Source organism: Hevea brasiliensis, chromosome 5 (assembly GCF_030052815.1).
Source record: "Hevea brasiliensis isolate MT/VB/25A 57/8 chromosome 5, ASM3005281v1, whole genome shotgun sequence".
In the NCBI taxonomy this organism is placed as follows: Eukaryota; Viridiplantae; Streptophyta; class Magnoliopsida; order Malpighiales; family Euphorbiaceae; genus Hevea; species Hevea brasiliensis.
In genome coordinates this window covers 3,026,092-3,037,624 of record NC_079497.1, presented here as the reverse complement: position 1 = coordinate 3,037,624, position 11,533 = coordinate 3,026,092, and the positions used below count along the sequence as shown (strand labels likewise).

Here is an 11,533-nt window from a genome sequence, read left to right as displayed (position 1 = left end):
TTCAAAAATAAAAACACAAAAATAATATATTAGTAATTGAATAAAAATACTTAAACAATTTAAAAAAATATATAAATTCAAGTTTAATCTACATATATCAAATTTTTTATATTTAATTAAAAATATATTTTTTAAAATATATAAATCAATTAATTAATTTTATTAAAATAAAAAAATTAAATAATAATATTATTTAAAATATATAATTAATTAATTAATTCTCTTAAAATAAAAAAACTAAATAACAATTTAACTAAAATTAATTAAAAAGAGAAATTAAATAATTTAATAGAAATAAAATAATTAAATAGTAAATATTTGAAAATATATAAATTAAATAATTAATTTTATTAAAATATAATAATTAAAAAATAATTTTTCCTTGATAAAAGGATTCAGATCCATACCTCCCTACTCCCTTGACTTTAACAGCATTTTGTCCTTGAGCAGTAGTGTTTTGGAAGCAATCGCCCAGCGGTGGGAAGAGGACAAGTTGCCCTGGAAAACAATTTATATATTTGGCCTATTATAATAAATAGAGTTTCAACTATCAATTCTTAAAAATGCAGTTGAATTGCTTAGAGTTGGCCCTTCAAACAATTTCAATATACTCAACTTTGCACACAGGTGCATTTGCCAATTCACAATCAAGGGCCTGTTTGGATTAACTGTTGAATACAACTGATAGTTGTTAGCTGATAGCTGTTACTGATAGCTGATAGCTGATAACTGATAGCTGATGATAGCTGTTTTATATTAAGTGTTTGTTAAATTATATTTAACTGTTGCTGTTAATATGTAAAATGACTAATAAGGGTATATATCATATAATTTATTTTTTAAAATAAATATAAAATTATAAATTTATTACATTATATTATTTATTTTATTATTAAATTAAATATATAATTATTAAATTAATATATTATATTATTTAAATAAATATATAATTATTAATTTTTTATATTATATTATTTAAATAAACATATAATTATTAATTTTTTATATTATATCATTTAAATAAATATATAATTATTAATTTTTTATATTATATCATTTATTTTATTATTGAAATAAGAAAATAATTATTTTTTAAGATAATTAAATAATTTTAAAAATATAGATAAAATAATAAAATAATTATTATTGTTAATAGAAAAATTTATAATTAATTTTAAGTTTTTGGTTATAAATAAATATTTTATATTTTATGTTATTAATAAAAAATATTTTAACAAAGTTGAAATACGTTAATTAAAATATTAACATTACAAATAAAAAAAAAATAAAAATATTAATAATATTAATTTTCAAGTTAAATAAAAAAGAATAATATGGTCAAAATAAAAAATAAAATCGGATCCATCACCGATGAAAAAATTTAAAAATAGAGAGTCGATTAATGTGTATCATATCAGTTGCCCACTTACCAAACACACAAACACAATTTACCTGTTTGGGTATCTATCAGCTGCACCCAAACCAAACACCCTCTTAGTTCATCTCAATATTTTTTTTCTTCATTTATTCTTAGGGATGGCATTTTTATTTTCCTGCGTATTATTTTCATATGGACCAATCTTTATATTTTAGGCACATGAGATTACATTGCACATGGAAGCGATAACGCAAAAGTGTCTTTCTCGATTATGGTCAAGAACCAAGCAGAGTATGACAATGAAAAATGCGAAATAAGAGATTTTGAAGGAATGGGCACTAATTTTGTTATCAAGTTGAAGCAAAAGCAACATTGGATGATAGGTTATGGGGGATAATACCTTGCTCTCTCTACAGCCCGTTGACATTGGTTCGAACACCAATTTGCCATTCCCAAGACAGGAACCAATCAAATGAAATGCCCCAACTGTCAAAGGGCAACCATTGAACTAATCGAACTGACTCAATGTGGACAGTGTTTGTCACTTGATCCACACATACACATAACAGCTCGTGCTTTCCAATTCATTCCCTAGCTGAAAACAGTTTTTCTAAATTCATTCAGGCAGAAGTAAGGATCGTCCTTATCTCAGTGATCAATCAAATGAATTGCTATTGTCCATACAAGAATAGAAATGAAAAATCCAAGTCCTGATGCTCAGAAACGGTGGCATTCTATGGCAATGTGAATTTAATTTTTTTTAGGATTTGAAAACATGTTGCAAACAACAAAATTACAAGGAAGCCATAGGCATATTACCCTAGGAATCAAAGAATATTGAAAAATAGAGCAATATTGGGTTTCATGATAATTCACACGCATCAAGCCAAAGATGAATACGCATATAAGGCGAACACTGCACAAATTTTTTCTCCTCTGTTAGCGAGCCTGCATCTCCAATCTCTACATTCTATTCCCTGAACTAAATGATTGGAGCCAGGTAGGGGTCCAGTCCAACGTCCAATGCATTTATCACAAGATCTCAAGAATCAGCTTATAGTGACATCAATTTCTTGCTTACACAGCAATTGGAGATTCCTGCATTCAGGAAAACAGAACCACATCTATGCCATTAGGAAATTAAGCAACAAAATAGTCAACGATAATCGGTATTGATATTGGATTTGCATTATATTCATGACAACAAACTTTTTAAAACTTGGAAATTTGAAAAAATAAGAGGAAAACAAATCACAACAATGCCATTAGAAAATCAAGGTTCAAAGTCCTCATGAAATGACTGATATTAGTGTCACGGTATGTTCAGATAACATAATGAAAACAGTGATAAACTCATGTTTGGAGGAGAGATGGTTTCAAATTCCTAGAGGCTAAATATTTTACATGATGGCACATACACTGATTAACAACAAAAACTGAGACAAAATACTTTTACAAAACAAATAAAGAAAATACAATCAACCAAGTTTTTTGTTGCAACGAGCAGTCAACATTTATTGCATTACAAAACAAGACCACGAAATAAAATTAAGTTTACTGATAATTTTAACTTATGAAATTTGAATAAATTCAGGCCTGAGGGTACAATGTGCCTATGATATGCTTCAATCTATAGCAGTATTAAACCATAAAGAGATGACATTATCTTCATAAACAAAAATACAGATGGCCAAAAAGTATCTTTGTGCTGCTATTAGTGCCACAAATAGAAACTACCTTCGCAGTCAAGTTTGAAACAGCCAAATTGAACTTCTCCCTGGTTTTTGTACCAGCAACCTGACCCGCCCTTGCCACTTTACTAAAGGCACCATTTAGCCAAGCTGTTCCAGCCATTACATATCTGTCCAAAGTTCAAATAGATTGTTAATTCACATCTTTTTAATATTTAAAATATCATTAGAAACTGACTGAGGTCAACATCAAATAACAATACAGCATCCAAAAATACACCAGGACCATAAAGGAAATATTTCATTCAATATCCATTTCCTTTGTTATAAAAAGCATTCTCCTCAGTGGAAAGAAAGATAAACAATACAAATAAATCAACAGCATTTGCTAGTTGATGAATCACTACAAAACTCTCTCTTTTGCAAATTAGCTAATTGAACTTCCTTTTTTGCAAATTAGCTGAGTGAACTTTCTTTTTGTGCAAATTAGCTAAGTGATCAACATAAAAATTCAGACTACTCCACAGGCATAAGAAAGTATGTTAACAGCAGTTGCCAGTTGACTTCCCTTCTGAATCATTGCAAAAGTTATTTCATCCAAGTTAACTGAGTGATCCACATAATTTAGACTATTCATAAAGAAAAAGGAAAACCAAATACAGCACTAAGACCATTTTAAATATGGCAAAGTGCCACATTTCTTAAATTGTCATTTACTGCAAAAATTTGCAAAATTGACATTCATAATCATTCATGGAATTGTGAGTTATTCAATAATAGTAACACAAATGATAAAGTATCTCGATATGCAATCTAATAAATCTAATGAGAATTATTAGGTTCACATAAAACTCCAAAACTGTTACTCATAAACTCTGCATCATATCTTCATTTAAAGCAGCCAAACTCAAACAACAAATTACAACCATCAAAGTATGTCGGCTTTAAATATCCATTAGTTGAAGTATCAAGGAAACAAGGAAAAATATATTGTTTACAACAACCAAAGATCCATAAGATATATCGTTAGGGAAGAGATTCACCTGCTTGATTTGACAGCTGACCCTGTGTCATTTATCTTCCTCTCTGCCGCAAATATTGCTGCCATGGTTTTATCTGAAACATGAAGTCTTTGGTCCACAGATTTCACTTTCTCATTGACCGCCGAAATGCCAACTGTCAATTTCTCTGTAAGCCCAACTCTCTGATCAAAAGAAATTACCTTGGCAGATGCACTAGCAGTCAAGCGATGTTTTTCATCAAATGCCTTGGCCTTATTTACTGCATCTTGGCGAAAAGCTGAACCTTTTGCCAGCATACTTGAAACCACTTCTTGCGCTCTACTGACATACATTTTTCCATTGCTAGGGGGGCTAGTTTGAGCCTGCTAATAAAGACAATGTGACCCTAAGACCATACAGATGGAGAGGAAAACTTCTAAAGTGCAAATGACTAGACATTAACTGAAAGCATCCATGGATGCCAACATATTTTATCATATGCATTACTTATCACACAGATTCCGAACAGGGACTATGATATGTGAATAGAGAAACATGTTAATCACAATAAACCTTCTAAAGACCATACAAATTGTTCCTGGCTAAAGCAGGGAACAGATGGAAGAATTGAATGGAAGATTAAGAAAAATATTGATCAACCAATTTCTTAAGACAATTAAGCATTTTCTAAAAGGTTAATACCTTTTTTTAATTTAAAGTAAGACAACAAGCATGAACAACATTTCTCCACAGTTTTTTCACTTTCACACAGTCTCCACTATTTACCCTCAACTAGTTTACATTTTCACAAATAGAGTTATCTCTTACTATAAGATAACCATCGGAAAGTTTACTTACCTCAACATTCGATGGAAAACTTTCGGCAGGAACAGCAGATACAACAGTGTCCATCCTTCTTACTTCCTGCAAAAATGCAGTTGTGAATATGGATATTTGAAAATCATTGAAACAGATATTACAGCATTTTTCTCATCCACTTACCTGTAGCTCATGATTTGGCACATAATTTTCTGCAGGAGTTATACTCACTATCTGGTCAACAATAGTTGCTCCCTGCACCAAATAAGAATAGTTTGCATTTTAGAACTTCTCCACACATAATGGTTGCTCATATCAAATCCAATAGAAAACGACTGCCAAAAAAAAAAAAATCTTAAGCTAGGTTAGTTGCTCCATAACAGCAAGTCAGAAAGCATATTGCATCTACACCAAGTGATTTCACCATAAAATGAACAAAATTCAGCCATATCATGCATTCAAGTATGTAAATCTAATACTTTCACCAGACACTACATTTCTAGAGAAAGAAAAATAAAATAATCACAGCATATTGCTGATAATCATTACACAAAATTGATAAGCAGTTCCTACTTTCTGAAACAAAAATCAATAAAATCATCTTGAAGTTTAAGCATTTCAAATAAACCTAATTCCTATAACTAATTGAATTTCAATGATCATGCATCAACTTGCAGTTCGGACAAATCAGAAGGCATTTATTGGGTAATTTTAAAGAACAACGCTCATTTGGTTAAAATTTAAACATTCAATTCTTTAAAATTGTTTGCAGTTCACTCACTCACAAAGATTGAAGTATATTGTACACAAAGTACATCTGAATTCATAATTTCAAGTAACTACACAAAGTATATTAACAAAAACTAGAAAAAATAAGGACATACCGATAACAGCAAAGCAATTTCAAGTGCTTTAGGATCTTTGAATGTAACGAATGCTGTTTTTGATTGCCCATTTTCACTGCGTCCAAAGATAAAACAACACCAAGAACCTCAATTAGGTAAGCGTAGAACACCATAAAAAAAATTAAAAAAAAAAAAGATTCATTGAGCCTAATTAACTAAAGAGAAGGAGATAGTAAAATTGCATTAAAAAAATAACTATAGAGATTTAAAAAAAAAAAAAAACACTAAATTCCATACTGTTTCTTAGAAAATGCTACATAAGATAACTACTCAATTAACTGAACTTAAAAAAAACGAAGCAACCAATTTTCCACAAGGTTTACTGTCCCTATATTTTCTCAGCGACCAAACACAGGCCCAAAATAGCAGATAAAAGTTAGCAAGTAAACAAGAATAAGCAAGTAAAACGCACCGTAGGATCTCAATGTGCTCGATTTCACCAGAGAAAGAGAAAAACTCGTGAATCTCTCTCTCACTTGCTAGATCTGATACCTGCTCCACTTTAACCGTTCTCGTCTTGAAGAGAATAAATTAATAAATCAAACAGAGAAAAAAAATTTGCTGAAAGAATAAGGATTGAGCTTTTCTGTTGATGGATATGAGAAACTAAGAACTGACCTGCATTGCGAGCTCCTCTTGTGAAGGAGGTTATCTCCTGCAAGGCTTGTGAGAGAAGGAGGGGAATGAGAGAAGAGAAGAGTATTACAAGGGAAAGCAACCTGACAACTAGAGAGAGAAATGCGAGTAGAACAGAGCAGAGAATGTAGTTGTAGTAAATGCCCCTGAGTCTTCCCATAATTACGAATTATTTTCCGTTTTGCCCACTTTAACCTTTTTGGTTAAACCACACTCCAGTCTCTTTCAATGGCTGTTGACGGTTGTGACGCTGCAATAGTTGGGTTCAGTTGCGGTACTTCTTTGGTTGGTTAATTGTGACAGAATCCTCCGCACATGGGTGATATAGGATCGCAACGCTACGCCGTATTGCATGTGAGATTGCGCCTGCCGGTTCGGTATAGATCGATTGAAAAAAAAAAATTGTGAGATTAAGTTCCATTTAATATTTTGATAAAATAAAAAAATATATTTTAAAAGTATCATTTAAAATATTATTTAATTATATAAAATTTTTATAATTCAAATATGTTAATTTAATTTTACTTTAAATTTCAATATTAATTAATGAAAATTTTCAACAGTAATTTTTACAATAATGTAGAATCGAACTATTTAAATTTTGTATTATTAAAAACAAGTTTTAGGTTAAAATTTAACAATCATAAAAATGACAATCTAATGAATGGACTAGTAGTCAAAAGAAAATACTCAAGCATGTAAGGGTAAAATAGTAAAAGGAAAAACAAAGCAAGCCAAATGAGCGAAGTCGTCGTGATGCTTTTGCTAGTCAACAAGCAATGAGCACACTGAAGACGCCACATAGCACCTTTCTTCGAGTTCGTCTTTATCTTATTAAAAAAATTATAAAATAAAAACGCTTCTTTTTTTCTTACACGGAAGGTTAAATAAATGTATAAAAGTAAATATTACAAAATTATAATTATTTAAATAATTAATTTACAAAATTTTAATATTATAATTTTTACATCGTAATAATTTATAATTTTATATAAAATATCAATAAAAAAAATTATTATAATATTTATATTTTTTTTCCCTCATTGTCATCTTCCGCCCCTAATTGTTTACTTATTCTTATGCTTACTGTTATTATTGGAATTATTTATAATAAAAAATTTATTTAAAATTTAAACATATTTTAATTATAAAAACTTTAAATCACATATTAAATAACTTTTTTAAATTATTTTTCTATAATTTTTTAATTTTTTTATTAAATCGAGTATTAATTATTGTATTAAAATATTTAAATTATTAGTAGATATATAATTTTAAGTCTTTATAACAAGTATTTTATAGTCGAAAGACTTAAATAGTATGTTAGCCCACTAAATTATCCTTACTTAGTGTCAATCATTTTTTTTATGACCTCTCAACCCTAATCTCAAATGAGTCATAAAGTTTTTTTTTTTAGTATTATACTATTAGTATTCCAATTAATTTAAAATTAGAGATTACAATTAGATAATCTCCCAATCATATGGAAAATTTTTCTTATCATCTAATAATAGAAGGATGAAGGTTTTGAAGTTAAAAGTGAATAGTTGTAGGGAATGTGTGTTTTCTATTTATTTGTTTTTTAATTAAAAAATAAAATTGAGCTCTCACAATTTTAAGATAATTTAATAGTATTAAGTTAAAATTTAAAAAGTATTTTTAAGTAGTTTAGTCATCTAAAATTATTGGAGGTGAAAAAAAGAAAAGTAGAGATTTTAATTACAAAGATGACCATCAAAAAGCTAGTTTTATGATATCCATTGAATTTAAATCTCTTTATTTATTTATATCAAAATTCATTATCTTTATGGTTATCCCTCACCATATGAGATGTGTGATGGATTTAAACAAGCAACCTCTATAAATAAAATTGGTCATACCCAATGAAGATGACCAATGAATAAGAGCTTCGCTCTAATTGGAGTGATTACAATCTCTAATTACAATGATTATCATTTAGTCATTGCTTGAAAGATTTGATTTTGCTATAATTATTATTCCGTTTTGTCCATATACCAATAAAGGCTACGGAGTACTTGTCCCTGTGCAAAACCATGATTATTAAAATTAATCATTTTGAGCCTAATAATGTAGCTTAAAAGTTATTTAGACTAATTATGCATGCACTATTTATTATTAGCATCAAAAAGGGCTAATATAGTTTTGGACGAGATGATATAAAGTTATACCAATAGTCCATAAATCACGGATCAGATAAAAGAATTATATAAGAAAATTGATATATATATAATAATTTTATTATAATAATTAATTATGATAAATTTTTTCATAATTAATTATTATAATGAAATCGTTATATATATATATATATATAAGTTTCGCTATATAAAAATTTGAAATTAAGAATCTTATTGTGAATAGAAAGGGATTACAAAACTGAAGAAAAGCATATAGACAAGTTCCATATATAACATATGCAGCAGGAAAGAAAAGAATTATATTTATCTCACATCCAGGGAGATTGGAGAAGGTGACAAACATTATCCACACGTGATCCGAGGATATTTACTTGAAGACACAAAACCAGCCAACCCAAATCCTTAAATTTCAGGAAGGGATCATTCCCTTTCAACCCAAAAGTAACCAACATATCAGCCCACATCTTAATTCTTGTAGCTTGCATGAATATAAAAGAGTTACGGAGAAATCAATCATTGGCTCAAGAAATTAATTAGACAAGTTGATTATTGGCATCAATGGCTCGAGCTATTGTCTACGAAGATTTCGAACCCTTCTGCAAGTGAAAAAGAGAGCAAGCACGTGACATTCTTGAGGTTGATCTCAATGGTATCGTATTCTATATCATTTTCTCTTTATTCTTGACTGCATCTTGTCTTTATAATTTTTATATATAATGCATGTTTCTGCTTTATCTTCCGAATCCCATATATGGTTTTATGTTGTAGGTTTCAAAAAGGATCAACTTAAGATTCCAGTCAACAATCTTGGAGTCATGATAATAGCTGGAGAACGTCCTTTGGAAGGGATCAGCAAACGGAGTCGTTTTCAAAAAGAATTAAGGCTTTCAAAAGGTTATAAAATTAATGAAATTCATGCAAAATTGTCTAGGGGTATTCTTTCAATATATATGCCTAAGAAAACAACAGCATCATCATCATCACTCTCCTTTCAAGATAATGAAAGAAAGCCACAAAATACTATCCCAGATAATACTGCATTTGAAATGATCAAAACCATCAAGTTATCATTAGGCTACAGAGTTCTGCTGCCAGTTGCTATAGGATTTGCTTTTGTGATTCTGTTAGTTGTTGGTGCCTTTGTACTGAACTGTTATAACAAGCACGCAAATCTAAGACACACATACAAATCGCACAATCACATAGTATTGAAAAGAGAAGAAGAATAACACAGGGTTTAACATGATTCAACCATAAGGTCTACGTCCATGAGCAAGACAAGAGAAAAAAAATTTCACTATGATGAAAAGAGCAAGATACAATCAATCAAAACTCTTAAACCCTAACCCCAGTGTGTTTCTCGAAGATCTCATAACTCTACCACAAATTGTAGAATATTACAATATTTATACTGGTCCATACTGCGGGAGCATTGCCTCCACACCCCTAAGGAGATCAATATCTTACTTTTTATTCTAATCGGGTCGCAGCGCTAGACTTTCAGGTCGGGTCACAATTCGGGTCCATGAAAAAATATATCCAAAATTCAAGCCACAAAAATAACGATTCTTCCCCTTGGCTTGAATTCACTTTATCATCAATAAAATAACCACAAAAATACTCTGTCTCACCATATGCCCTCACAAGGGCATTACTGAGCACTACAAATACCAACCAAGTCTAGGCAATGCCTAAACTTGCTAACTGGGACTCCCTTGGTCATCATATCTGCTGGATTATCATGTGTACAGACTTTCTGTACAACTACAGTCCCCTGAGATATAATGTCCCGAATTAAGTGATATCTGACATCAATGTGCTTAGTTCGCTCATGGTACATCTGATTCTTTGTGAGATGTATTACACTCTAGCTGTCACAAAACATCGTTGCCTTATTCTATATCAACCCAAGATCACCAACCAAACCTTGTAACCATAAAACTTCCTTTATTACCTCTGCTAAGGCCATATATTCAGCCTCTATGGTAGACAAAGCAACTGTAGTTTCCAATGTTGCCCTCTAACTGATAGCACTTCCAGAAAGAGTAAACAAATAAACTGTCAAAGATCTCCTCTTGTCTAAGTCCTCTACAAAATCTAAATCCACATAGCCAATAACTGAATCACTCATCTTGGCCCTGTCAAATGTCAAACCAACATCTGTAATACCCTTCAAATACCTCAAAATCCATTTCACTGCCTGCCAATGCTCTTTCCCAGGACACGCCACGTATCTACTCACAACACTAATTGCATGTGAAATATTAGGTCAGGTGCATACCATAGCATACATGATGCTACCAACAGCACTCAAATAGGAAACACTGGACATGTGCTCCATCTTCTCATCTGTTTTGGGTGACATGTCTGCAGATAACTTGAAATGGGCAGCAAACGGAACAGTCACAGGCTTAGCATTATTCATGTTGAAACGCTTAAGCACTTTCTCAACATAGGCCTATTGAGACAAGAAAAACTTCCCAACACTTCTATCCTCGATAATTTTCATTCCCAAGATCTTTTTTGTAGCACCCAAATCTTTCATCTCAAATGCATCACTCAACTGATTTTTCAGAATGTTAATTTGTGACATGCTTTTAGCATCAATAAGCATGTCATCCACATACAATAACAAATAAACAAAAGAATCATCTAAAAGCTTCTTATGATACACACAACTGTCATATGAACTACGATTAAAGCCATTATGAACTATGAATGTATCAAATCTTTTGTACCGCTGCCTAGGAGACTGCTTCAGACCATATAAAGATTTTTTAAATAAGCAAACATGGTTTTCCATACTTGGAATGAGAAATCCCTCAGGCTGACTCATATAAATTTGCTCCTCCGACTCACCATGCAAAAATGTTATCTTCACATCTAGTTGCTTAAGCTCTAGATCATGAAGAGCAACCATAGCAAGTAAAACTTTGATAGAACT

General features: G+C 30.7%; 1 protein-coding gene across 2 annotated transcripts; it reads right to left on the bottom strand.

The window, feature by feature from the left end:
• Positions 1-2,092: 2,092 nt before the first annotated feature.
• LOC110668944 (binding partner of ACD11 1) lies at positions 2,093-6,569 on the bottom strand. Of its 2 annotated transcripts, none has more exons than XM_058146608.1 (8): positions 6,413-6,569; positions 6,207-6,310; positions 5,774-5,849; positions 5,073-5,144; positions 4,929-4,994; positions 4,113-4,456; positions 3,116-3,239; positions 2,093-2,476 (listed from the first exon to the last, which is right to left on the bottom strand). In XM_058146608.1, exons 1-8 carry the CDS (start codon positions 6,416-6,418, stop codon positions 2,456-2,458), a joined length of 813 nt encoding a protein of 270 aa, XP_058002591.1. In that variant the 5' UTR covers positions 6,419-6,569; the 3' UTR covers positions 2,093-2,455. The 2 variants fall into 2 exon arrangements, with proteins under 2 accessions (XP_058002591.1, XP_058002592.1); XM_058146609.1 differs by having other exon boundaries at positions 4,113-4,453; positions 6,413-6,568.
• Between the last annotated feature and the right edge of the window lie 4,964 nt (positions 6,570-11,533).